This window comes from Bufo bufo, chromosome 1 (genome assembly GCF_905171765.1).
Source record: "Bufo bufo chromosome 1, aBufBuf1.1, whole genome shotgun sequence".
Classification (NCBI taxonomy): Eukaryota; Metazoa; Chordata; class Amphibia; order Anura; family Bufonidae; genus Bufo; species Bufo bufo.
Genome location: NC_053389.1, coordinates 37731288 through 37757929, shown reverse-complemented (window position 1 = coordinate 37757929; position 26642 = coordinate 37731288). Strand labels below are relative to the sequence as shown.

General features: G+C 47.7%; 1 protein-coding gene across 2 annotated transcripts; it reads right to left on the bottom strand.

The window, feature by feature from the left end:
• Positions 1-1798: 1798 nt before the first annotated feature.
• Positions 1799-26642, bottom strand: FXYD3 (FXYD domain containing ion transport regulator 3). Of its 2 annotated transcripts, none has more exons than XM_040422135.1 (8): positions 26507-26642; positions 9540-9601; positions 8671-8709; positions 7485-7505; positions 7293-7367; positions 4697-4733; positions 3539-3579; positions 1799-1973 (listed from the first exon to the last, which is right to left on the bottom strand). In XM_040422135.1, the coding sequence occupies exons 2-8, from the start codon at positions 9577-9579 to the stop codon at positions 1954-1956; spliced, it is 273 nt and encodes a 90-aa protein (XP_040278069.1). In that variant the 5' UTR covers positions 9580-9601; positions 26507-26642; the 3' UTR covers positions 1799-1953. The 2 variants fall into 2 exon arrangements, with proteins under 2 accessions (XP_040278069.1, XP_040278076.1); XM_040422142.1 differs by having other exon boundaries at positions 9540-9604; positions 26507-26635.

Sequence of the window (26642 nt, the reverse complement as noted above, 5' to 3'; positions counted from 1 at the left end):
GAAATAAGACCTCCTGTCTCTGCCACGGGACACCTCGCTGAAGATTTGACAGGTTGGTCCACCAATCTAGGGAGGAGAGGATATGAGGTGATAGATGGATAATCGAGTCTAGGGATAAGGGATCTTTGTCCCACACTTCCAGAATTTGTAGCTGGAGAGGTCTGGAATGGAATTGTGCCCACTCTACTCCTGGGATAGCCACCGTCATGAGACCCAAGACTGACATGGCCTCCCTTAGGGATACTGACTGTCGAAAGGCAAGTCCCTGAACCTGGGATATGATTAGGCGAGCCTTGTGTAGGGGAAGAGAACAAATCTGCTGCCTTAAGTCTAGGGTCATCCCTAAAAAGGTGCACAACTGACTCGGCACAAGATTGGACTTCTCTAGGTTCAGGTCCCAACCCAATCTGTCTAATGTCTCTCTGAACCATGAAATCTGCCTCATTAGCTATTCCAACGTCAGAGAGAAGGAGGAAGTCGTCTAGGTATGGAATGACCACCAGATCCCTCTCTCTCAGATGGGCCATCATTTCCGCCACAATTTTCGTGAATACCCTGGGGGCTTTAGATAGTCCAAAGGGAAGAGTCCGAAATTGTAAGTGAAGTATTCTGTCCTCCAACTGAACCGCTACTCTCAGGTATCTGATGATTGGGATGTATGGGGACGTGGTAGTATGCATCCCTGAGATCTAGGGATGCCATGAAACACTCTGGAAACAGATTTAGTATCATGGACTTTTTTTTCCATACGAAATTTCTCGTACACTAGGAACTTGTTCAGCAATTTTAGGTTTATTATTGTATGGTAGGAGCCATTTGTTTTTTTTTTACAAAAAAAAAAAAAGAGTTGAAAAAAAAATTTCTTTCCTGAACTGGGACTTCTGACAGAACATTTTTTGCTAGAAGGGAAGATACTTCTGAAACCAAGGCCGCTTGCTTTTGGGGACTCAAAACTGGAAGTGACGTCAGCGCCAACCATCGAAACCGGAAGTGACGTCAGACGCTGGCAGCCGAACATGTGGAACACAGCCACATAGGTTCACCACTCAGGAGACCTGAAACAAGCCTCCCGACGGAGAAGGGACCGGAGCAGGGGGAAGAGACAGAGGTCCAGACTTCTGCAGCGGCTTCTTAAAAGAAGACTTACACCGCCGGGTAAGCCCTCCTCTTAAGTTACTCACATGGTGCACCCACAAATCCCCTTTGTGGTGTGGTGTGAATCCAAGACCTGTCCCTTAGGACAGGAAACAGAACTGGCATGAAGGGGGTCGGTACCTCCTTTTCAAGTGGTTGTGTTTCCTGTCCTGAGGAGGGGGCGGACACTATTTAAGGGTGCTGTCATAGGCGAGGGGGGAAAAATTTGATTTTGTCGCATGTATAGATTTCCATTGAGAAGAATGGTATAAACTATGTGCATGTTGACGCAGGAGATATCTGTAGGTAGAAGAAAGCCTGGCTAAACAAGCAAAAGATAAATGGGCAATATTATACAGAAAAAAAAAAAAAAAGATAAAATGATTACAAATAAACTAAAAATTATATAACAAAAAGAAAATATTACTATTACATTAACTTAATCTGTGTATTACATTTGTCATAAATAAAACAAATTCCAAAATATTAAAATCAAGAAAGTACTTTATTACCGATCAGTTAAATCATTTATTCCAGTAATTTGGCTTTTTTTTTTTACCCTTTGTTACTTCCTCACATTTCGGAGAGCTCAGCCCAATCCCTTCAGCACAATAACCCCCCTCCCCCATCATATCGCTGACTACATGAAAAGAAAGCCTCAAACTGTGAGAAAACAAAACCTTTATTGGATTAGCAGCCAAAAATATTAAAGAAAAAAGTTTATATAACAAAAAAGGTCACAGGCGGCGGCAGGAGGCAAACGAGACGTTACAGCTTGGGATTGTTTGTGTCCTCAGTTTGGACGACGGGGCGGGGGGTTCAGCAGTGACTGGCGCTTCCTGAAACACAGATGTGACAATGATCAGATATCAGACTGTCAAATGATCAATAAGACACATTGCCCTGAAGGGGGCGGAGCTCTCACATAGCAGACAGAGGCCCCTCCCCAGAGAGGCGTGGTCACAGAGTCTAGCTGCCAGCCATACATAGGTTTATCATTCCATGTCTTCCAAAGCAGCACCTGGATCTGAATACTTTTGTAATTGCATGTAATTAAGAATTTTGTAAAGCCCCGCAACGAGCTCTGCCTTCTCTGCTCCGTTTACCTGCTCGCTGCAGCAATTGCAGTGGTGAGCAATGTAATTACAAGTACGGCGTCCCCATTCACCTCTATGGGACGGCTCTGTAGTATTTACTCAAACAGGAAGGAGCCGTCCCATTGAAGTGAATGGGGGCGCCATAGTTGTAACAACTGCAGCGAGGAGAAGACAGCGCTTGTACAACAGTTTTCTTCAAACAGCTGATCGGCGGTGGTGCCGGGAGTCAGACCCCCAGCGATCTGATTTCCTGAGGATAGGTCATCAATATAAAAAAAAAAAAAAAAGCAGACAACCCCTTTAATCGGAACCCCACAGACTGACAGGTTCTCATCTGTACAATGTCCTGTCAAAGTTTATCTGGTGGAAGTCTTCTTCCCTACTAAACGTCCTATGAGGTTGGAGATCCATTTCTAATACAGGGTTCAAAATCTCATTTATAGACAAGAGTGAAAACATCTTCTGACTGCATAAAGTATGTACATTGACCTCAATAATAAAAATGGCATGCATCCCTCTAGTGGTGGCTGCAGGTAATTGCAGAGTTATTTAAAGAGCCTCGGTCAGCATGATCAAGCATATTGCCTGGTAGGGTTGATCATGCCGAGTAAAACAATATATTTCTCTATACGGTTAATGGTTGCCATTTGGCACACCAAGGGGCTGGCCATAGTACTAGGAGCACCAATAGCGCAATGCCTCCCTGTACCCCTTCCCCCTTGAGTGACATCTCTTCTAGCCCGGTGTTCTCGTGGCAGTGCCGAAGCTCAGTGACCCAGCTCTTGTGCAGTAGAAGATCCATTGCGCAAGTGCAGAGTCAACTCAGTGCCCATGCAGTCGATCTGATGAGTGCTGCTTTTCGAGCTCATCAGATCCACTGCGCAAGTGCCGAGTCACTGAGCCTCAGCGCTGCCGAAAGAACACAGGGCTAAATAAGATATCTACCATAGCTCTGTCACTCAAAGGGGAAGAGGGAGTACAGAGAGCACAGGGTCGTTGCACCAGTAGTGCTCCTAGCACTATGGCCAGCTCTCTGGTGCTCCAAATAGGACATTTACATAAATATCTCACCAACTTTTAACTTTATAGAGAAAATACATATATCTCATTTTACTCTGCATGATTACCTACCAGGCAATATAGGTGGTATTAATAAGGTTGATCATGCTGACAGATGATCTCTAACTTGAAGTCTATGTAAGGGATTTGAAGCAGGGTTTTCAAGGGTGGACATAGCCAACCAGCATCTCTCTTAACTACCACATAAATATAGCATCAGCTACCATATAACTAGTAGTCATCATTACCTGGAGTAATCAGCTGCTGTCCGTTGGGCCTGCTCCTGGTGCTGCAGAAAGAAAACAGTCCGGTCAGATGCCCAAGGAGGGCATGAGGAGGAACCAAACATAAGGCCAATAGCAGATGGTCTAGGCCAGGCCTGGAAAGGGCGTGGCGACCTATGCCTAATGTGCAGCACGTCCGAATCTGCATCCACTTACAGTCACATTTGTTGCAATGCAAAGTCAACCAACTGTTATGTAAATGGTGGGTGAGTAGACTCTTCCCTTACAGAGGATGTCTAGGGAAAGGAGGATCAGGCAGTTGGTTTTCAAGATGCCCAATCCTTTGTATTCATGGAAGATAATGTTCCTCTAAAAATTTTTCGACAGGAAGGGCTGGATTTGTAATTTCTGGGGCCCAAAGCAGAGTTATGTGTGGGGGAACCCTGTTGTGCCGCCAAGACCCCCCCCCCCTGCCCTCCCCTCTCAGCATAGCAGTGCAGTCTGGGCACTCCTACTCCTACTCCACAGTACAGAATTGGGAAGTGTCTCTGTGCAGCTAAACCAGTTGTACGGGAAGTATGCCTTCCCCTTTGGTCTATTTTGCCAGCCAACTGCTTGTGAACAGCACGGGGACCCCCTTTTCCTATTGAGAGCACATGCATGCTCTGCCTTGCCAAGTGTGCATGTGTACAGACAGCTATTCCTCCCAACCTATCAGGCAAATGATCATTCAGCTGTCAGCTTTTGCAAGTGTATGGCCACTTTAAGATTAGGTTGGGTTCTGGGGTTGTCATAACTCAAAGATATGGTGGAACGGATATCACACTAGGGGCAGTGGCTACGCCGCAGTGGCAAATTCAGCAGTGCCCAGGTTGTCCTTAGTGGCAGTGTTGCAACCTCCATGAGTTTGGTTGCAGTGGCTGTAGTACAGGTTTACCTCAAAGCTAACCACAGAGTCCACCCACAATGTACAGGTTACCTGAAATTTCCTAATGCCCCAAGTGCCTGCCGCAACTGCAAGTTCAGTATCTTTGTCATTGCTTTTGGTGGCAACGTCACAGGTATGACAGTGCCATGAATCTGGATGCCATGTCCGCAGCAGGCAGCTAAGTTACAAGCACGACCCTAATCTAATGACAGACCCCACCTGCAGCATACAAACCAAAGGCGTATACAACTTACTCCTTCTTCTGATTAAATTTACATCTGCATTTTCCACCTAGAGAAAAAAAAATTAAAAATAATTAAATAAAGAGTCAATTTCTAAGAATCTGTACAGGAAACTGAAAACAACAAAGACCATAAGGAAGCCTCCGCTCAGCATTCTGTAGGAGGTGAGGGCCATTGTTTATTCTCATGACATATTCCCAGGGGGGACCATTGGCCTCCATGTAACACAAACCATCTGCACCGGCTGCATGAACTCTGCAAGGAATTTAAGGCTATGCAGAAGGCGTTTGGTCATTCTTGTTTGAAATGTGAGATTCTGCCGTCCAGTAGTGATGTGTGGCAGGGGCAATATTCGAATTCGCGATATTTCGCAAATATTCATGATATATTAGAGAATTCGCGATTTTCTTGATTGCGAAAACCGTCAATGTAATATGTGTTAGTTAGTTAGTGTAATGACACAGGAAAGCACAGCAATGTCACTGCTCTCTCTCCGATCTGCAAAATACAGCAGAAAATGGCTGCTGGGGAGGTTCCTATATAGTAAGAGGTAGGCAGCTTTCCTATTGGTTGCTAGGGATGTTGCTAAGCTCAGACAAAGACATTGCAGCCTTCTCATTGGCCCACAAGCAAGAAGGGAGGTTACTGATGAATATTCTAGATTTTTTATATATTTATTTTTTTCGAGAATACGAATTCGCGAATTCTCGAAGTGGCGATTTTCGCGATTCGAATATTCGCGCCCAACACTACCATCCAGCAGTCAGAGGTCTATAGAAGGAGAGACACTCCGCTTCATGCTATACAGCCTAATGGCCGCTATACACGTTAGTCTATTGCTGGCCAAACCCGCGATATTTAGTGGGATAATCTAACGTGTGTGGGGGAACTACTGACGAATTTCAACACTCGACCCTTTTTCTTCTCCTGAGAGGTAAGCCGCCGCCAGAGGTGGCTTACAAGGGTTTTTGTTCCAGAACCCAGAAGATCCCATAAACCCACCTTAATTACACATAACACCTGCAGAAGAAACTTTGTAATATACTTACCTTACTTGTGTGGATCAGCCTCCCGGAACCCGGTCACACGACATTCCTCTTCTTACAAACCTGCTTTCACCAACTTCACCTGGTTTCAGAACAGGATGTACCTTCCACTGTGGATTGGGCCAAAACTATTCCTCTCCTTGGCGCATGCACAGATGAGATGCGTTCAGGAGATTGCGCATGCGCTAGAAAAAAAACGTGAAGTTGGTGGAAGCTGGATTTTCAGAAGAGGAGCTTCACGAGACCGGGTTTCCCAGGAGACCACTCCAAGTAACTTTAGAACCATAAGTATATTACAAACTTTCTTCTACAGATTTAAGGTTCGTTTATCGGCCCTATTGGGTCCCAGAAAACACCCTCAAGTCCAAAACATATTTTAATGGATGACCGCTAATCAGCATAAAATAAATCCCCACCAGTAAACATATTTTCCTTATGATGGTCAATTGGTCAGAATTAAGTTGTTCCAATACAGCGCTTTACATTCTCTGCATAGAGTTAGAGGAAAACTGTGTGGTTGGCTGCAGTCACCACTGGAGGGCGCTCACTGCATACTGATTTATTACCAAGCTCAAGGTATATACCCTAAATAGTAAGCTCAATAGCTCCATCTAGTGGTGGCTTCAGCAGACAAAATGATTATTTACAAGACTATATTAAAGGATTATTCCCAACTAGTAATGCCACAGGATATTGTGCAAAGATATGTCACCTGGGGGGTGGGTGTTGTCATACCATTCTGATGTGACCACTTTAAAGTTTTCCCTGCATAGTGGCGCTCCTGGTAACTGCAGCCAGTCCTGTTTGAGTACAGATGTGCTTTATAGTGGGTGGCCAGGGCACCACTGTGCAAGGAATAACAGTAAAGGGGTGGCAGTGCGGAATTTAAACTAGTGATCCTTTATGCTCAGCACCTTTAATAATCACACATCCGAATGACATGCCATCATTTTATGAGATGGAAAGATATCCCTTTAAGGGCTCATACACACGGCCGTTGTGTGCATTGGAGATCGCAAGTTGTGGTCCCCAATGCACGGGCATTATCCGTGCGACTGCCGCAGACGGATCCAGACCCATAAATAATAATAATAATAATAATAATAATAATAATAATAATAATAATTATTATATTATTAATAATATGTATATTGCAGACCCACTGTTTGCGGGCTACAATTCGAGCACGGCCATGCATGACTGACTATGCAGTGGATTTGGAGCTCCGTGTCAGAAAAACAGATCACCAAGTCCAAGACTCCATTATAAACTAAACCTATTTTTTTAACTTTTAGATAAAACTACTAAAGGAGATGATCAAGATTAGAAAAATGTGCTTGTGTTTTCCAGCAACAGCGCCACATCTGTCCGTAGGTTGTGTCAGGTATTGCAGCTCAGGTCCACAGAAGTTCATGGGGCTGAGCTGCAATATCACCCACAACCTGTGGAAAGGTGTGGCGCTGTTGCTGGCAGAAAGCAGCCATGTTTTTGCATTCCTGAACAGTCCATCAATATAATGATCACGCTGATACCATTCTCAGAATGAACGCTTCACGACTCACTTATTAAAATGATGATCCCCATTACGCACAGCACCGCGGCAACACTGAGTCCAGCGATCTGCAGAGTCTTGTAATCTAAACAGCAGAAAACACAGGAGTTATACCACTGATCAACAGGCGGGTAGCAGCTTTACATTCCCCTTATAGTGGAGGTCATTCAAATATATGAAGTCATTAGGAATGAATACTCACCATATACAAAAGGGTCGCTCTCTAAAACGGAAAAAAAAAGTTAATTAATAAAACTACAAAATAACAAAAAATCTAATTAAAAAAAGGTTGCTACATCACTAATGCATACAGATGGGCCTAACAAATTATCATCCACCCCTGTGCTTGGTTATTACTGAAGATCTATTATCTGAGGAGCTCCTCGTGGGCGGTCCAGCTCTGTCCTAATTGGACAAGGTGAAAATAAATGTGCAACCACTGAGGTTTCTATAGATCGAGCAGTGTATCACTAGCATAGATTATTACTGCCCAAGGCATTTTTTGGGAGACTCTAAAGTGGGCAAAACCCTAGGGGCTGGGACAAAGACTGGTGAAGATCTTCACTACCAAATCAGGAATAATTTATACCTCCATAGCCCTATGTAGAACCTATGTAGAGCCCTATGTAGTACCAGTGGCCCCCTACCCCATAGTTGACGTGCCATTTAAAGTACTGGCACCCTTTGGGGCTGAGAGATGACGTTTGTTTCTGTTTGGTGGTTACCTATACATGAAAACTTTTTGTGAGCTTCTAGAAATATTCAGGGTCGGACTGGCCAACCACAATACCAGACAATTTTCTGGAGGGGCCCCATTTAATACACAGATTCTTATGTCTGGCAGAAGGTAACCGCAAGCAGGGCGATAGAGTCATTCATCATGGCCCCTTACTCCAGTTTTTTTTGCTCAAAAAAAGGCTCACAGGGGCATTGAGGGGGCCGGGTCATTAGTCTCACTGTTGTCTATGCCAGTTTCCTGGCAGAAATATTGATTGAAATTTACTCCAGTCAGGGGCCGGCGTAGAATTCAATCTAGGCGTAAGGACTGGTGGAAGATGTGTCTAATTTATAACAAGGCCTGTGCCTCATCATAAATGAGGCACATCCTCCAGCAGTGCAGGAGGTATCAAAGACCTGTGTTAAAATTCCAGCCTTTGATGAATGACCCCCATTGTCACTGCTGGGCCACAGGCAACCTACCTCAAAAAAAATTCTAACCCTTGTGGATAAAAGTAGATATAACATACTTTGGATTGTTACAATGTATCATTTTGTTTATTTTTTAATATAACATCAGTTAATTTAAAAATATTACTTTTTTTGGGGGGGGGGGGGGGGGGGTTATCATTGTGCAGCTGGTTTGGTGGGATGAATTTAGAGACACTGACCTTGTGGTGCTCCCCCGCTGGCGTGGAGAAGAGGCGTGGCTGAAACAGAAAAAAAAAAAGAGAAAAAAGGATAAACAAGCGCTTATGAGATCACACAGAATCTGGTCAAACAGGATAATAAGACCCGAAGCCTTAAAAAAAAAAACACGTTTGTCAGAAATAGTTTTTTTTTTTTAAGGATGTAGGGGTGGGGAGAGATTGAGGAGGGGCACATCCACCTACCAAAAACATTTAACTCAAAGCACGTTTAAAGGGGTTTTCCTCAGGATAGGTGATCAGTATCTGATGATCGGTGGGGGTTGGACACCTGTGACCCCCGCCGATCAGCTGTTTGAGAAGGCACTGGCGCTGACCGCGGAATTCTCATAGCTTTCCCTAGGCCAGCGACGACGCGGTCATCGGTCACATGGCCGAGGTGCGGCTCAGCTTCATAGAAGCACGGCCGCTATATAATGTACGGCGCTGTGCTTGGCGAGCGTGGAGAAGGTCACAGTGCTTACAAGCAGCTGATCCACGGGGGTCCCAGGTGTCGGACCCCCACTGATCAGATTGTATTCAGTGTTACAGTATGGTTTCTACCCGGCAGCAGTTCTCTCCATGACATACATTCCCCCATGCTAACAAGCAGGTGTCAGGCTCCACCCCCTTAGTGCCATTATTATCGCACTGTAACCGGTGGTGCCGTGTTTCGTGACCACTATGCTCCCCCCCCACACTGGGAAGGATCCAGAAAAGCAACAGACAAGGATTACGTGACATATGGAGTTCCCCTTTAAGAAAATCTCTTTGTCCCATTCTCTGATGTATGAAATATAATATGTGGCGATCACGCGGTCGATGTCCTGGCGTCTCTGCGGTTTCTTACTTACATGCCAGCATCAGGAACAAAGTAAGACAGACGTCCTGCATCTTCGGATCAGACGATGGCAGCCTGCTGGGAGCAAAAGCAGAGAGTAAACAGACGCACCTCGTAAATATGGAGCGAAGACTGAAGACAAAAAACTCCCAACAAATTGTGATCCAAACCGCGCTTTAACGTGAGGAATTTACATTCACTCTGAGTATCTAAGCCTATCAAGTGTGATACTGAGTTAGTGTATCTAAGCCTATCATTTATCCCATCTACAGAGCTGGTGTATCCAAGTGTGATAATGTCTGCTGAACTAGTGCATCTGACGCTGGGTTCACACATGAGCGTACTTACATGCGCTCTGTATGCGCGATTTTATCCGGCGTTTACATACGCGGCTCCAGAAACAAGCAAACGCCCATTGTCGCGCGTTCCTGGAAGTCTATGTACGGGAACGCACGACCATACGCCCCAAAGAAGCTCCTGTACTTCTTGGGCCGTAGGGAGTTTTACAGCGCGATCGTACGCGCTGTAAAACGCTCAGGTGAGAACCATGCCCATAGGGAATCATTGGTTCTTGCCTGTTGAGCGTTTTACAGCGCGTAGGAACGCGCTGTAAAACGCTCATGTGTGAACCCAGCGTAAGCCTACCACATTTCTGTATCTAAGCTTGCAGAGTGCGATACTGTCTGAGTTTCTGTATCTAAGCCTACCATCACATCTGCGGTTTTAACTCCGGCAGTCTGTTCCTCCGCCGGAGTTAACCGTATCCGGAGCAGCCAGATACCACCGTACACCGCTGGATCCTAATTCACTGTAATGGGATTTTGCCGCACAAAAATCAGCCGGGTGTAGCATTTTTTTTTCCTCCGGCTGAAATCCGGCAAGTACACCAGATACAGTAAGCGCCGGCAGTCTGTTCCTCCGGTCGGAAGACACTGCTAGAATTAGGGCTCATGCACACGACCTTATGTATTTTGTGGTCCACCACAAAACGGATCCGCAAAAAATTCGGATGACAGCCGTGTGCATTCCTTATTTTGCGGAATGGAACAGCTGGCCCTTCATAGAACAGCCCTATCCTTGTCCGTAATGCGGACATACGGAAACAGAATGCACACGGAGTAACGGCAGTTTTTTTTTTTTGCGGACCCATTGAAGTGAATGATTCCGCATACGGTCCTCAAAAAAAACCCAGAATGGACACGGAAAGAAAATACATTCGTGTGCACGAGCCCTTATAAGCGCAGTGAAGCCCAAGTCTACCATGCTGCAGTATCTAAGCTTACAAAGTGCAATAGTGTATCTAAGCACACCATGTTTCTGTATCTAAGCTTATAAAGTGCTATACCGTCTACTGAAGTAGCGTAAACCTAGCATGTGTGATACTGTATCTAAGCTGAGGCTATCTGGCAGGCTGTTCCAGTGGGGAAGAGCCCCTCGGATCAGTCACGGACGGAACGACATTCGGCCCCATTAACTATAACAGAGTCTGGTGGAGATCCGGCAAATAGGCCGAGAATCGACTGAACAAATACCTCTGCGCGCATGCCGACCCTGCGAGTGCGAGCTCATGCGTCTAAGGCTACATGCACACGACCATTAGTGGTGTATCCGCAAATAACAGAAGCCACCCATGTGCCTTCCGCAATTTGCGGAACGGAACGGGCGGCCCATTGTAGAAAAGCCTATTCTTGTCCGCAAAACGGACAAGAATAGGACATGTTATATTTTTTTTGCAGGGGCCACGGAACGGAGCAACGGATGCGGACAGCCCACGGAGTGCTGTCTGCATCTTTTGCGGCCCCATTGAAGTGAATGGATCCGCACCCGAGCCGCCAAAACTGCAGCTCGGATGCGGACCGGAACTACGGTCGTCTGCATGAGGCCTAAACCGGTCATGTGTGATACTGTTCTGCTCAGCTAGTGTATCTAATCCCCTCATGTGTGATACTACTAGGTTGCTCTATCCAATCCTATGTGTGATACTGTCTTCTACTCTGCTGTATCCAAGCCTACCATGTATCAGTGTCTGCCAAGTCATTGTATCTAAGCCTTCTATGTGCGACACTGTATGCAGGCTGTATCTAAGCCTATCATACATGAGTATTTACATTACAATCTCCACCACTATCGCTCCGTGCCCCCCTCGCCCTTCTGGCTTATCTGTGGGGGAGGGGGAAGCAATGTGGATAAAAACGTGGTCCATAACCAGGAAAACCCGACCCCCTTCATATCGCTATAAACTGCCCCTTTTTAGAACCTGTCACCTCTCCTGACATGTCTGTTTTAGGCTACTTTCACACTTGTAGCAGAGTGATCCGTCGCCGGAACTGCCTGCCGGATCCGTCAAAACGTATGCCAACCGATGGCATTTTAAGACTGATCAGAATCCTGACCGGTCTTAAAAAATGCATTGAAATGGCGGATCCGTCTTTCCGGTGTCATATGGAAAAACGGATCCGGCATTTATTTTTTTTTACATTTTTTTTCGGTCTGCGTATTTTGAATGCCGGATCCAGCACTGATACATTCCTATGGGAAAAAATGCCGGCATTCAGGCAAGTCTTCAGTATTTTTGGCCGGAGATAAAAACCGTAGCATGCTGCGGTTTTATCTCTGTCCTGATCAGTCAAAAAGACTGAACTGAACACATCCTGAACGGATCGCTCTCCATTCAGAATGCATGGGGATGAAACTGATCAGTTCTTTTCCGGTATTGAGCCCCTAGGACGGAACTCATTGCCGGAAAAGAAAAAACGCTAGTGTGAAAGTACCCCAAGTCACTGCTTTCATTCCCCATGTAATAATTCTGGATCTGCATCTTTTCCTGTAACTCTAGTTCCATTCCTTTATTATTCCTACTAGAAGATTATGAACGAATCGCCAACTGCATGTTACCAGTTGGGGGGGGGTCCCAGCACTGTGTCCAATCAGTGCTAGCTGGACACCACCTCCCCAACTGGTAACACCAAGATGGCATTTTATTCATAAAACGTCTAATAGGAATAATAGAGGAATGACACAAAGAATCGGTGCTCCAGTATTGATTACAGGGGAAATGCAAGTAGTCCCTAAGGCTGCATTCACACGTCCGTGCCGTGTCCGCAACACACCAGCCCGGCACCCCCATAGAAATGCCTATTCTTGTCCGCAAGCTGCGGACAAGAATAGGACATGCTCTATCTTTTTGCGGAGCTGCGGACCCAAAGATCGGGGCCGTGCACCGCAAATGCGGATAGTACACTGTGTGCTGTCCGCATCCATTCCGTTCCCATAGAGAATGAATAGGTCCGCACCCGTTCCGCAAAATTGCGGAACGGACCCATTATGCGGACGTGTGAATGGAGCCTAAAACATGTCAGGAGAGGGAACAGCCCCTCTAAAGCTATAGACTTCAGTGTTATGGCCGCCCCATCAACATTAGCAGCAGCGAACAGAAGGGTTGTCTTTAAGGACGTCTTCTTCTTCCCCGCTGACATCTGGCTGCTCCTCCACCGCCTCAACCCTCACAGAACCAGTTTGTTTTGCTTCTGGAGATGCTGATCTAAACCAAACTGGTTCCCAGTGGAAAGAACCACATTCTGAGCGCAGCCACCTGCTACAATCCAGTACAAGATCCGCACCTCCCCACGCCATGGACATAGCCGGCAGGACCGGGTGTCTGAAGCCAAAATCAATAGGAACACTGTCAAAAACAGAAACTTGCCTTTGTTGCCTATAGCAACCCATCATGGCGCAGCTTTCATTTTGTAGTCTGCTGTTGAAAAATGAAAGCTGCGCTGTGATTGGTTGCCTTGGACAGAGGAAGATTTATGAACTAGTCCAGGGATCAGCAACCTCCGGCACTTCAGCTGTTCAAAAACTACAACTCCTAGAATGCTTCATTCAATTCTATAGGCGTCAGAAGAGCAGCCAGGCATGTTTGCATGCTGGGAGTTATAGTTTCACAGCAGCTGTAGTGCCAAAAGTTGCTGATCTATGAACTAGCCCATAGCAACCAATCCCGACGCAGCTTTTATTTTTCAACAGCAGAATACGAAATGAAATCTGCGCTGTGACTGGCTGCTGTGGGCTATCACAGCGCAGCTTTCATTTTTGGTATTCTGCTGTTGAAAAAATGAAAGCTGCCTCAGGATTGGTTGCTATGGGTTGCTATGAAATCTATGGGGAACATTTAGGCAATAGTCCATAGCAACCAATCACAGAGCAGCTTTCATCTTTCAACAGCAGAATACAGAATTAAAGCTGCGCTGCGATTGGCCATTTCCGTTATGGGCAACAAAGTCAGATTTTCTTTTAGGCCGTTTCATAAACGGTTATTTATGACAACCAGCCTCCTATGAGGTGGTCACAGCTCCGCCCTCATTACTAGGAGCGGTAGCTTTACTGTTGGAATTGCCCTTTACTCACAAAATTAAAGGAAATCTCTGTATTCATTTTATACGGATGGAGCCCCCATTTTTCATGTAGATATATTAGGTAATTGCTTTTTTTTTTTTTTTTTTTGCAATTCCCTAATATTCTAAGAATCGCTCAACATCAAGCGTCAGCCAATCTGATAACCGGAAAACAAATTGTCCCAAGTCAACGCCATCCGCAGCCCAATGACTCCGTGTATTATACAGTAGCTTTCTGTTGGGGAATTGCTTAGTATGCAATTCCCTAATAGTTAAAGGGGCCATTTACCAAGGCCTGGGAACAGTTGCTGCCATTTTCGCCACAGTTTTCAGATTCCTGGCTGACAGTCAAGATATGACCCAGCAGAAAATTGCGCAAGCAAAACTAATGAAGCAGAGCCGAGCATGTTCCATCAGATTACATCGCGGGTCAGGGGCAGTTCAGACAGATACAGACTCATCGGGCCCATTGTGTACTCAGGGTTATCTTCTATAAAAGGGCTCAGTCAATGGCAGCCATCCAGGGAGCAATAGCTACACTGTTCCAAAGGCAGACGAGCCAGAGATACAAGCGCGTAATTAGTGAGGCGAGGAGGGCTCTGCTGTGCGGGTGCAGACCAGAATTGCGCTGTAGTATTACGTTTCTTGCAATCTTATGATGGGCGACTTAAGCGATGGTGGATACTTCATCTCATGTTGCAGAATTTAGCGGGATTGACCAAACACAATTTAGGGACGAGGCCCGGGTCATATGCTATGTTACGGCACATGAGTAATGCATGTAGTGATGTCACAACACAGGCATAATGCACACAAAAAAAAAAAAGAGGTCAGCATGCACACTGTAACATCATATGGGTATTAAACACACACAATGACATCACATGCAGGCAGTCTGATGTTCCAGCACAGGGTAACCATGGGGCTCCATTGCATTTCCCATACCCCCACATAGTCCACACCAACTCTCCCTGGAAATGGCTCCCCTTAGTGGCCATCGTGCTCCATAGCAGCTGCTCAGCAATAAATACCTTATATCAGATGTCTAACCGCCCGTCACCCCCTTGGACTAGTAAGATTTACAGGTTGTTGGGAGCCCGAATAATTTAGAAAACACTCATCCACTACACGTCAGGTGTAGTCTCCCTTGTTGATGAGCAAAAAAGTTTTTTTTGTTGTCCCCCCCCCCCCCCAAAATAGCACCGCCATATATTGGCCTAATGGAATATTGCAGTTTTTTTCCTACTCAATTGAATACCGCTGAACTGCAATACCAGTCATGGCCCATGAGCGAGCGTGGTGCTGTCGCAAAAAAAAAAAAAAAAGGAAGACGACGCAAAAAAACCTAATCCTGGACAATCCCTTGCATATGGCGGTCTTAAATATAATGCAAACCCTAGAGCGGTCTTAAATATAATGCAAACCCTCTGATGTTAGAGGCACTGAAGGCTGAAGGGTTGCTGGGGTAACACTGGGAGCTAACGAAATCTCTACAGAGGAAGACAAAAGGGGGGGAAAAAAAAGGAAACGGCAACTCGGCAAGAGGACAAAGAGGGATGAAGGAAAAGCAGGACTAGATGGAAAGCGGAAGGGACATTGGGCGGGGGGGGGGGGGGGGTGGCTGCCCGCCAACTGGATGGATTAGAACTGAGCCGAGGCAGCCAGGTTTACACAAGGCTTTCTGCCGACACTGAACGCACAGAAATAATTTCTCTTTATTGGGTTAGTGGCAGTTTTTACTGTCTGTTTTGCATTCTATTCCTGAACCTACAACTCCCAGCAGGCACATGCCCAACAGAGGGGGCCATTCTCTCTCATACATCATGGTTTCAGACGTCCGTCACTTGGTCAAGGTTTATATCCGGGATTAAACAGGAGCTGTGACAACAATGACGCGTCTTGTGTAAATGTACCTTTATTGCTACATTGTTGCAATTTATTTGGGGCCAGCGCTGACTGGTTATGGTCGGCGTCGTCGTGAGGCAATGTTTAGCACATGGGTGAATGAAACATTGCAACAGAAGCTGGCGGGGGAAGCATCCATGTGCGTCAGGGTCTTTAAGAAGGGCTCGCCCAATTTAAGACACTCCAAAGCCAAAACGCCCCAAAGACACAAACTTAGGTCTCATGCCGTTCCATGCATTGGGGACCGCGATTTGCGCTCCCCAATACACGGGCACCATACGTGCGGCTGCCGCATGGGCGTCCAGACCCATTCAACTTGAAGACGTTTCACTTTTTTGTGGTGCGAGGGCCACGGAGAGAAGCTCTACATAGCGCTTCCGTGGCTCCGTTCTGCATCGCACCTTCCGGATTGCAGACCCCTTCGCCTGCATCCGTGATCTGGTTGGCACACAGCCGGCGCCCGTATATTGTGACCCCACTGTTTGCAGGCCGCAATACGGGCATGGTCGGGCAACGACGGGTGCATGAGCCCTTCTAAGTATCTGACTGGTTGCAGTCAAATTATTGGGATACCCCCCCTCAGATGCGCGTTCTCATAATTGGTGGGGGTCCCAGCAGTCAGACCCCCACCAACTAGATCCATATCCTATCCTGTGGGTAAGGGATAGGCTTGTACCCTTTAAAGGCGTACTCCGGTTTTTATGCCCAGGGGATAACTATTCGATTGGTGGAGGGAGTACAGCACTTCTGATCAGAGGGGGTCTTAGCGGTAGGGCCCCCACCGAATATTTATCCCCCATCCTATTGGCCAGTGATAACTTAACAGCCGGAACACCCCTTTATGGATCTAACAGAGCGCAGTCCAAAACCTTTATAGCAGGGATGGCCAACCTGCGGCTCTCCAGTGGTTGTAAAACTACAATTCCCACCATGCCCTTCTGTAGGCAGTCTTTGCATGCTGGGAGTTGTAGTTTTGCAACAGCTGGAGGGCCGCAGGTTGGCCATCCCTGCTTTATAGCCACAAGAGTCCTATGCAATATAACTGGAGCAGAGATTAGTCTATGAGGAGGGTGGAATTGCAGGAGCATCCACCGGGGGGCGCTGTGCGCACTGTACTCCGCATACAGGTTTTTGCAACTCTATTGGAAACGCCCCAGCGACATGTTCCAATCCAGCGCAAAAACACATGCTGCGCGGCATAGATCACGATCTTATAGTTCAGAAGGTGTTGCATGATGAAAAGTTCTGCAACTCCTCAGTTTTCAGTATCTCTGCTTGCTGTCATTCAGTAGATGCAAAACTTTCTCCTGGTCATGTGATGCACAGACATCCGAGCTCTGTCTTGCAAGTCAAGTACCTGCGTTTCCAGGACAGGGAAAAAACGAAAACGCCGGTTGGATTACAGCAAGCAGAGATCTCAAAATGCACGAGTGGTTGATACTATAGGAGAAAAAAAAAAAAACACACCTGTATAGGTTTTTGTTAGGCACTGAGTGACCTATTCATGGAAACTGGAATCCCCCTTTAACTGTAGTCACGGTGGGCGCAGTGACGCCCCTGACCTCCACGTACCCGGGGGCGCTCCCCATTCAGGTTTCCCTTTCCACCTGTCCTGACCCCTTGGTGCTCCAGCAGCAGACACGCGATATCTCCGTCTAGTAACCGGACACTCAGCCGTTCTGTGTGGCTGCCTCAGACATGAAACGCGGCAGGCATCGGAGCAAGTCACCCGTCACCTGAAAATAAACTGTTACCTTGTAATAGAATTCTATTCACTGCGGATACACCTGACCAAATAGCAGGCAAGAGGGACAAGCAGAACGCCACAGACGACCCCCCCCCCCCAATGGCCTTCAATGGATCCTTAATTTGCAGCCAAAGGCCTCCTGCACACGAATGTGTGCTGCCCGTTGCCGTATTGCGGACCGCATTTGCGGATCCGCAATAGACGGGCGCGGTTCTGTGGGCATTCTGCATCACGGATGCGGACCCATGCACTTCAATGGGTCCGCAAATCCGGAGATGAGGAACGGAAGGAAGGAACGGAAACCCACAAAAGCACTACGGAGTGCTTCCGTGGGGTTTTGTCCCTTACTCCCGTTCCGCAAAAAGATAGAACATGTCCTATCTTTTTTGCGGAACGGGCGGATCGTGGACCTATTAAAGTGAATGGGTCCGCGATCTGCTGCGGCTGCACGACGGTCGTAAGTTTTACGTTCGTGTGCAGGAGTCCAAATATAGGACACATTGTATAATTTGCGGATGGGACATACAGATGCAGACATAACATGGTACAGGTTTGTAATCCTTGCCAAAAATTATTTCAATAGAGCGAAGACAGAAGTTACAGTCAGTACAGGATAAGTAATGTATGTACACAGTGACTGCACCAGCAGAATAGTGAGTGCAGCTCTGGAGTATAATACAGGATGTAACTCAGGATCAGTACAGGATAAGTAATGTATGTACACAGTGACTGCACCAGCAGAATAGTGAGTGCAGCTCTGGAGTATAATACAGGATGTAACTCAGGATCAGTACAGGATAAATAATGTAATGTATGTACACAGTGACTGCACCAGCAGAATAGTGAGTGCAGCTCTGGGGTATAATACAGGATGTAACTCCGGATCAGTACAGGATAAGTAATGTAATGTATGTGCACAGTGACTCCACCAGCAGAATAGTGAGTGCAGCTCTGGAGTATAATACAGGATGTAACTCAGGATCAGTACAGGATAAGTAATGTATGTACACAGTGACTGCACCAGCAGAATAGTGAGTGCAGCTCTGGAGTATAATACAGGATGTAACTCAGGATCAGTACAGGATAAGTAATGTATGTACACAGTGACTCCACCAGCAGAACAGTGAGTGCAGCTCTGGAGTATAATACAGGATGTAACTCAGGATCAGTACAGAATAAGTAATACAATGTGTGACCTGTAATATGAGGACACTCTAAGAGGGGCACTTGAAACACCTTCAGAGAAGAAAGTGATCTGAGGACACTTCTGGAGGAAGGAAGGAGCAGAGTGCACACAGGCCGAGCCATTCACCAGGGACAGAGAGATCCATTCTTTGATGCCAAGTGCCTTTGGAAATGTTCAGCTCTGCAGCTCGTTACCCCGGAGCGGCATCATGGAGATTGAGGGCAGGATTTTGGCACAGAACTTGGCATTTGCATATCTTGTCCTAGATAGATTTACAAAATGGGAACATTTGCATTCCTAAGCCCGAGATGGGCGGCCATAGAGACCTCACCTCCGGCAAGTGCAGACAAGATGGATACAGGGAGCCAGTGTTCTAGGCAGAAGATATGGGAAAAACACGGCGTGTGGGTGGGTGGGGGGGGGTAAACCCTGCATTCCCTAGAGATTTGTCAGTTATGGGGCCACAGACATCAATAGGGTTATCCCAAAGCTGCAGATCCATTCTGCATGTGGAGTCAGTGAGAGGGAAACATCTGGGAACTTCCTTTTAAGCAATTCCCTGTCTGTTGTGGGTCACTGCATTCAGCAGATGCTATACTTCAGTTGCTGAATGGGTTAAAAAATAAATCTATATAAAAAAAATTACAGAACAATGTGCAGACTCGTCTCCAGCGGTGGGACAGGAGGGACACACCCAGCGCAACATGAGCTAATGTAATCCGACAGCCGCAGGGAACGCACAGGAGAATAGAGCGTTGTCTGTGCTAGAAACAGTCAAGTGCCCCGAGGAGGTATCGCAACTCCGCCAAGTGGAGCGCCTCTGTGCTCACTGGTATGGAGCAAGAACAATGCCCACCGAGCGGACGCTTCCAGGTGTCTGCGGTCACCTGCGTTACCTCGAGATCAAAGCCATGAGCCAAGGTGTTTTAAACACCAGAGGGGCAGAAGCGCCCCCCGTGTGGTGACCCTGGAGTGCCTGAACTCATTGGGAGGGTTGAGGAGGAGGAGCCAGATCCAGGCAGGCCGTCGTGGTCGATGCCGAGGAGCCAGATCCAGGCAGGCCGTCGTGGTCGATGCCGAGGAGCCAGATCCAGGCAGGCCGTCGTGGTCGATGCCGAGGAGCCAGATCCAGGCAGGCCGTCGTGGTCGATGCCGAGGAGCCAGATCCAGGCAGGCCGTCGTGGTCGATGCCGAGGAGCCAGATCCAGGCAGGGCGTCGTGGTCGATGCCGAGGAGCCAGATCCAGGCAGGGCGTCGTGGTCGATGCCGAGGAGCCAGATCCAGGCAGGGCGTCGTGGTCGATGCCGAGGAGCCAGATCCAGGCAGGCCGTCGTGGTCGATGCCGAGGAGCCAGATCCAGGCAGGGCGTCGTGGTCGATGCCGAGGAGCCAGATCCAGGCAGGGCGTCGTGGTCGATGCCGAGGAGCCAGATCCAGGAGGCCGTCGTGGTCGATGCCGAGGAGCCAGATCCAGGCAGGGCGTCGTGGTCGATGCCGAGGAGCCAGATCCAAGCAGGCCGTCGTGGTCGATGCCGAGGCGCCAGATCCAGGATAGTCGTGGGTCGATGCTGAAGCGCCAGATCCAGATGCAGAGGCGCCGAATCTAGAACTATCATGGTTGATGCCGAGGCGCCAGATCCAGGCAGGCCGTCGTGGTCGATGCGCCGAATCTAGAACTATCATGGTTGATGCCGAGACGCCGGATCTAGGCCCATTATGAGTTAGGCCTCATGCACACGGCCGTGGCAGTATTGCGTCCTGCAAACAGCAGGTCCACAATATGTGGGCAGCAGTCGGATGACCCCCACATCACTGATGCGGACCCGTTCACTTGAATGGGTCTGCAATCCGGAGCTGCGTAACGGAGGCACTACGGAGCGCTTCCGCTGTGTTTCTGTCTGTGCCTCTGCATGGCAAAAAAAAAAAAAAGTATAAAAAAATAGAACAATCTTCTATTTTTTTGCAGTGCGGACGGATCATGGACCTATTCAAGGTGAATGGGTCTCAATCCGTCCCAGCTCCCACACGGACGTTGCCCGTGCATTGGGGACCGCAAATTGCGGCCCCCTGTGCACGGACCGGCCGTGTGTATGAGGCCTTATACTAAGAACTTGTACTTTGAGAGGTTTGCTGTGGCCAGGTTGGGGAACACAGGGTGCAGGTGGCATGTAGCGCAGCCTCTCTCATTCTTCAGCGATACAGGGCACACACATTGCCACCATGTCACTGCTGCAGTCAGATCAGCGGCGCCCGATCAGCACATTCTGATCTCTGCTGCTTATCAGCTCAAAGCAGGAGAACGTAACAGAAGAGGAACAGATGACGCAACCCCGGATGGCTCCTCCGTGTCCTGCAGCCATGAACCGACTCCAGAGGGGGTATCAAAAGAGCCAAAAAACTGACCCCAGGACCTGCAGATGTGCTCACTATGGGCCACAGCACATGATGGGGGTTGTACTGCGCTGAGACAGTGTCACATATGATCAACTTAGATATGGCAGTATCCCACAATCCAGGCTTTGATGCAGAGGCTGAACAGACAGTATCACACAGGATAGGATTAGATACAGCAGCTCAGCAGGCAGTATCACATAGTATAGGATTAGATACAGCAGCTCAGCAGACAGTATCACATAGTATAGGATTAGATACAGCAGCTCAGCAGACAGTATCACATAGTATAGGATTAGATACAGCAGCTCAGCAGACAGTATCACACAGGATAGGATTAGATACAGCAGCTCAGCAGACAGTATCACACAGGATAGGATTAGATACACAGCTCAGCAGACAGTATCACACAGGATAGGATTAGATACATCAGCTCAGCAGACAGTATCACACAGGATAGGATTAGATACAGCAGCTCAGCAGACAGTATCACACAGGATAGGATTAGATACAGCAGCTCAGCAGACAGTATCACACAGGATAGGATTAGATACACAGCTCAGCAGACAGTATCACACATGACAGGATTAGATACACAGCTCAGCAGACAGTATCACACATGACAGGATTAGATACAGCAGCTCAGCAGACAGTATCACACAGGATAGGATTAGATACACAGCTCAGCAGACAGTATCACACAGGATAGGATTAGATACAGCAGCTCAGCAGACAGTATCACACAGGATAGGATTAGATACACAGCTCAGCAGACAGTATCACACAGGATAGGATTAGATACAGCAGCTCAGCAGACAGTATCACACATGACAGGATTAGATACACAGCTCAGCAGACAGTATCACACAGGATAGGATTAGATACAGCAGCTCAGCAGACAGTATCACACAGGATAGGATTAGATACACAGCTCAGCAGACAGTATCACACAGGATAGGATTAGATACAGCAGCTCAGCAGACAGTATCAAATAGGATAGGATTAGATACACCACTCAGCAGACAGTATCACACATGACAGGATTAGATACACAGCTCAGCAGACAGTATCACACATGACAGGATTAGATACAGCAGCTCAGCAGACAGTATCCCACATGGCAGGATTAGATACACAGCTCAGCAGACAGTATCACACAGGATAGGATTAGATACAGCAGCTAGTATCAAATAGGATAGGATTAGATACACCACTCAGCAGACAGTATCACACAGGATAGGATTAGATACAGCAGCTCAGCAGACAAGGGTTAGGTTTAGTCGTTTCGCCACCATATTTTTTCCGTAACTCATTTATTAAAAGCAGATAAAAACGCGCTTGGACCTTCTGACAATTGCTCAAGTAAACGGGTCGAAAGGACAATGAGGCATCATAAATGGCGTCTCCTGATCTGTACGTGACCGTAAAACACTCGGATCCTGCGATAAATCCGGAGGGAATTGTTACCTAAACGATTGTCTAACACAAAAACCACGTCCATATAACATCACATAGATACATATATGACGGCACACGCCTTCATCGCCATTGTAAAATATTACGTGATCCGTATTGTGAAGGGTTAACTGTACACCGCACATCATGCCAATATACGTAGTCTCTATACTGACACGATCAGGCCACGTGTGGGCGAGGCCGGACGACTGATAGAAAAACACCCGATCTATCCAAAATTATTATTATTCCCCAGTAACCCCTCGACACCGCCACTCTTCCCGCCCGCACGCCACGGTCTGTATTCTGTGTTCTGCAAATTTCAAACCCCGTCCGTGTTGCATCCACATTTTTTATGGACCCCTTGACTTCCAAGGGGTCCGAGGTCTGCATTTTGCCAGCACGTATCTTTTTGAGTAACGGACATAAGGATATGGGAAGCACGCGGATCATCCATGTGCTAACCACCGCCGAACGGGTCCGCAAAATGCAGACCTCAGACCTATAGGAAGTTAACAGGTACGCCAATTTCTTTTTTTTTTTTAGAACATTTCCGCAATTTGTGGACTGAAAAAAACGGACACGACTGTGTGCGTGAGGCCTTCAGTCCTATCTCCGCATTATTCCAGGTTATGTTAAGACATGGCCTTATGTGCTTCGAGTTTAGCTCGTGGATGTGTACAAGATCACAAGACAGAACTTCTTATACACACGCAAAACAAAAATGCGTAATAAAAAGTAATACAATGCACGACAGAGTCTTAAAATAAAAGGAAATAAACCAGAAACCTAAGGCTACTTTCACCTCTACGGTCAGAGAGCAGCCTGCCGCACGTGGATGGAAAGTCTACCGGCTCCAGCGCATTCCGGCAGGCGAGAGAAGATCCGGCCGGATACTATCTGCCGCATGTGGATGGAACGTCTACCGGCCCCAGCGCATTCCGGCAGGCGAGAGAAGATCCGGCCGGATACTATCTGCCGCATGTGGATGGAACGTCTACCGGCTCCAGCGCATTCCGGCAGGCGAGAGAAGATCCGGCCGGATACTATCTGCCGCATGTGGATGGAGCGTCTACCGGCCCCAGCGCATTCCGGCAGGCGAGAGAAGATCCGGCCAGATACTATCTGCCGCATGTGGATGGAGCGTCTACCGGCCCCAGCGCATTCCGGCAGGCGAGAGAAGATCCGGCCGGATACTATCTGCCGCATGTGGATGGAACGTCTACCGGCCCCAGCGCATTCCGGCAGGCGAGAGAAGATCCGGCCGGATACTGACTGCCCCATGCTGCGCTTTGTGTCCCAACGATCCTTTGCTTCTCTGCTGGAACAGCCATGCCAGAGTTTCATGTTCAATTTTTTTTGTGGTGCGGTCGGATCACGGACCTATTCAAGTTAAATGGGGTCTGAATCTGTCACAGCAGCCGCATGGATGGTGCCCTTGCATTGGGGGCCACAGTTTGCCATGCCCAATGCTCAGGGTGGCACATGTTCGTATGCAGGAGCCCTAACGCTCACGTGACGGCGTAGGATCCGGGGCGGGCAGAGAACAGGACAAATCTTCACTTCCAGTGAGCTGGGAGCACCACAAGCGCTTCAATACAAAATCCACTATTAATCCGCCTCTAAGAGGTAGCAGCCGTTTCAGAAGCAGATCTCAGCTGGGAAAAAACAAAAAACGTGTGCGCAGGGGGAAGTCAATGGAAAACTAATGTTGGCGTTTTTAATGGTGGATTTCACAGAGGAAAAAAAAAATCTGTGCCGGATTTTATGGAACATAAAGAGGCGGCTGCACTTGCTGGAGCTCGGCTGCAGTCTCCAAGCACAGCGCCCTACATCGTGTAGTGGTTGTGCTTGGTATTGCAGCTCAGCCCCATTCACTTGAATAGGACTGAGCCGCACCTAGGCCACATGACGTCACTGGCCTAAGCCCTAATGGAGAGCTGCGGCCTCTTGGAACAGCCGATGGACGGGGATCCTAGTTGGATTCCTTCCAATCCTATATCCATGATGACCTATCCTGAGCATAGGACATCAATATCAAATTCTCGGGGGAATCTCCTTAAAAGGGGTCGTCTCACTTCAGCCAATGGCATCTGCGGTGAACATGCAAGGTGGCCGGGACGGGAGCTGTTATGCATGCCTATGGTTCCGGCCACCAGAGAGGCCGATGCTCCCCCCCCCCCCCCCCCCCCCCCCTATATTGTGCAAGCACGACCACCACTGATGGATCTGCAGGGTGGTCATAACCATGGAAACGAGCAGCGTATAATGTGATGGAGAAATGACTCCGGCCAGCAAAGGAAGCAATATGGACAATCACAATACATTAGTAAGTGCCTTGTATTAACTTTTTCTCTACATGATAAAGGGATTGGCTTTCCTGACAAGCCTATATATGTATAGAACTGACAAAGGAAGAGCGAGGAGGGTCGGGGATGGAGTTATGGGGGACCTCTGACCCGGCCGGTCACACCATGGGGCTCACAAGACTCCAAGATCTCAAATGATAACAGCTGCAGCCACAACTTTGTATCCATTCTGAACTGAGGTCTATTCGGGGCTGGATACTTTGTATCTATTCTCTTCTGTGTCACATTTTTCCTACATTTCCCATCAATAAGATGCATCTTCTTTAATAAATCACTTTTTTTTTTTAAAGGAGCCGCACAGTTATAACCAATATCAAGAGAAGATCACAGCAGATGTGACCCCATCAGGTGCATCTATGCAAAAAAAATTTTTTTGTACCTTATGACTAAGGGATGAGCCAATCGACTGCAGATGAAACATCCGAAGTCGATTCGCATAAAGCAGGAGCTCCGTGCAGTATTAGAATGTATTGGCTCCGATGAGCCAACGTTATTACTTCGCACAATAACTTCATTTGTACTGAAAAAACAAAACAAAAAAAAAAAACACAACAACATTTCCCGAACTTGGGTTCGGTTCCAAGCAATAACGTCGGCTCATCGGAGCCAATACATTCTAACAGGAGCTCGAAGTTTTATGCGAATCGATTTCGGATGTTTCATCCGAAGTCGATTCGCTCATCCCTACTTATGACAATTCTCATCTAAAAAAACATTAAAACCAGTCGCTGTGTAACCCTTTCATCTCCTGAGCTCATCCTCCCATAACTAGTGTTGAGCAAACTTGTGTTTTAAGTTCGGCGTCTAAAGTTCAGCGTATCGAAGAATCGCGTTATGGATTCTAAATTCCGTCATAGTCCGTAGTAGCGGAATCCATAACGCGATTCTTCGATAACCCGAACTTTAGACGCCTAACTTAAAACACAAGTTCGCTCAACACTACCCATAACCCATAGGGCTCACACACACACAATCCGCCCAGCAAACGCAGTCCGTGTCTTGCTGTACCGCCCGCGCCTTCCCTAGTAGTTTACGATACAGTCGGTCTCTATCTGGTCACGGGGCCACTGTACTGTGAGCACTAGGGATGAGCGAACTTGTGTTTCGAGGTTCGGCGTATCTAAGAATTCCGTCGCGGAATCCATAATGGAATTCTTAGATAACCCGAACCTTGCACGCCGAACTTGAAACACAAGTCCGCTCGTCCCCAGTGCTCACGTCATCACGTGCATTTGCTGTAATAGCCCCGGAGTTACCACGATGCAGTCGGTTCGGGAGATGCGACCGACACATGGAGCACGTTTCGCGGACAGAGCGCGCTCGCGCCTTGAGCCAAACACCTTTGTTACTTCACGACTCCAGAAAGCGACTACGTTTTCAGCATCGCCCTTTGGCAAAAGAGCTGACACTCTAACATCAAAGCATCCTCCTCAGCGCGAGAAGGGAAAGGAACAAAACAAGTGTTACAAAAGGCAAGAACCAAGCGAAGCCTCGGCAGCCCCAGCTGCAGCCAGATCCTGCGGGGGTCACTGACCTGGGATGAGTTTAGGGGGATGAAGAGCTGCGCTCAGTCCGGAGGAGGCAGAAGAAGTGACTGGCCCAGAGCAGCCCAGTCCAGCTCCAGTCTATGAGCAGTCCCTCCCTGTGCAGGTAAGAACAAGCCCCACAGG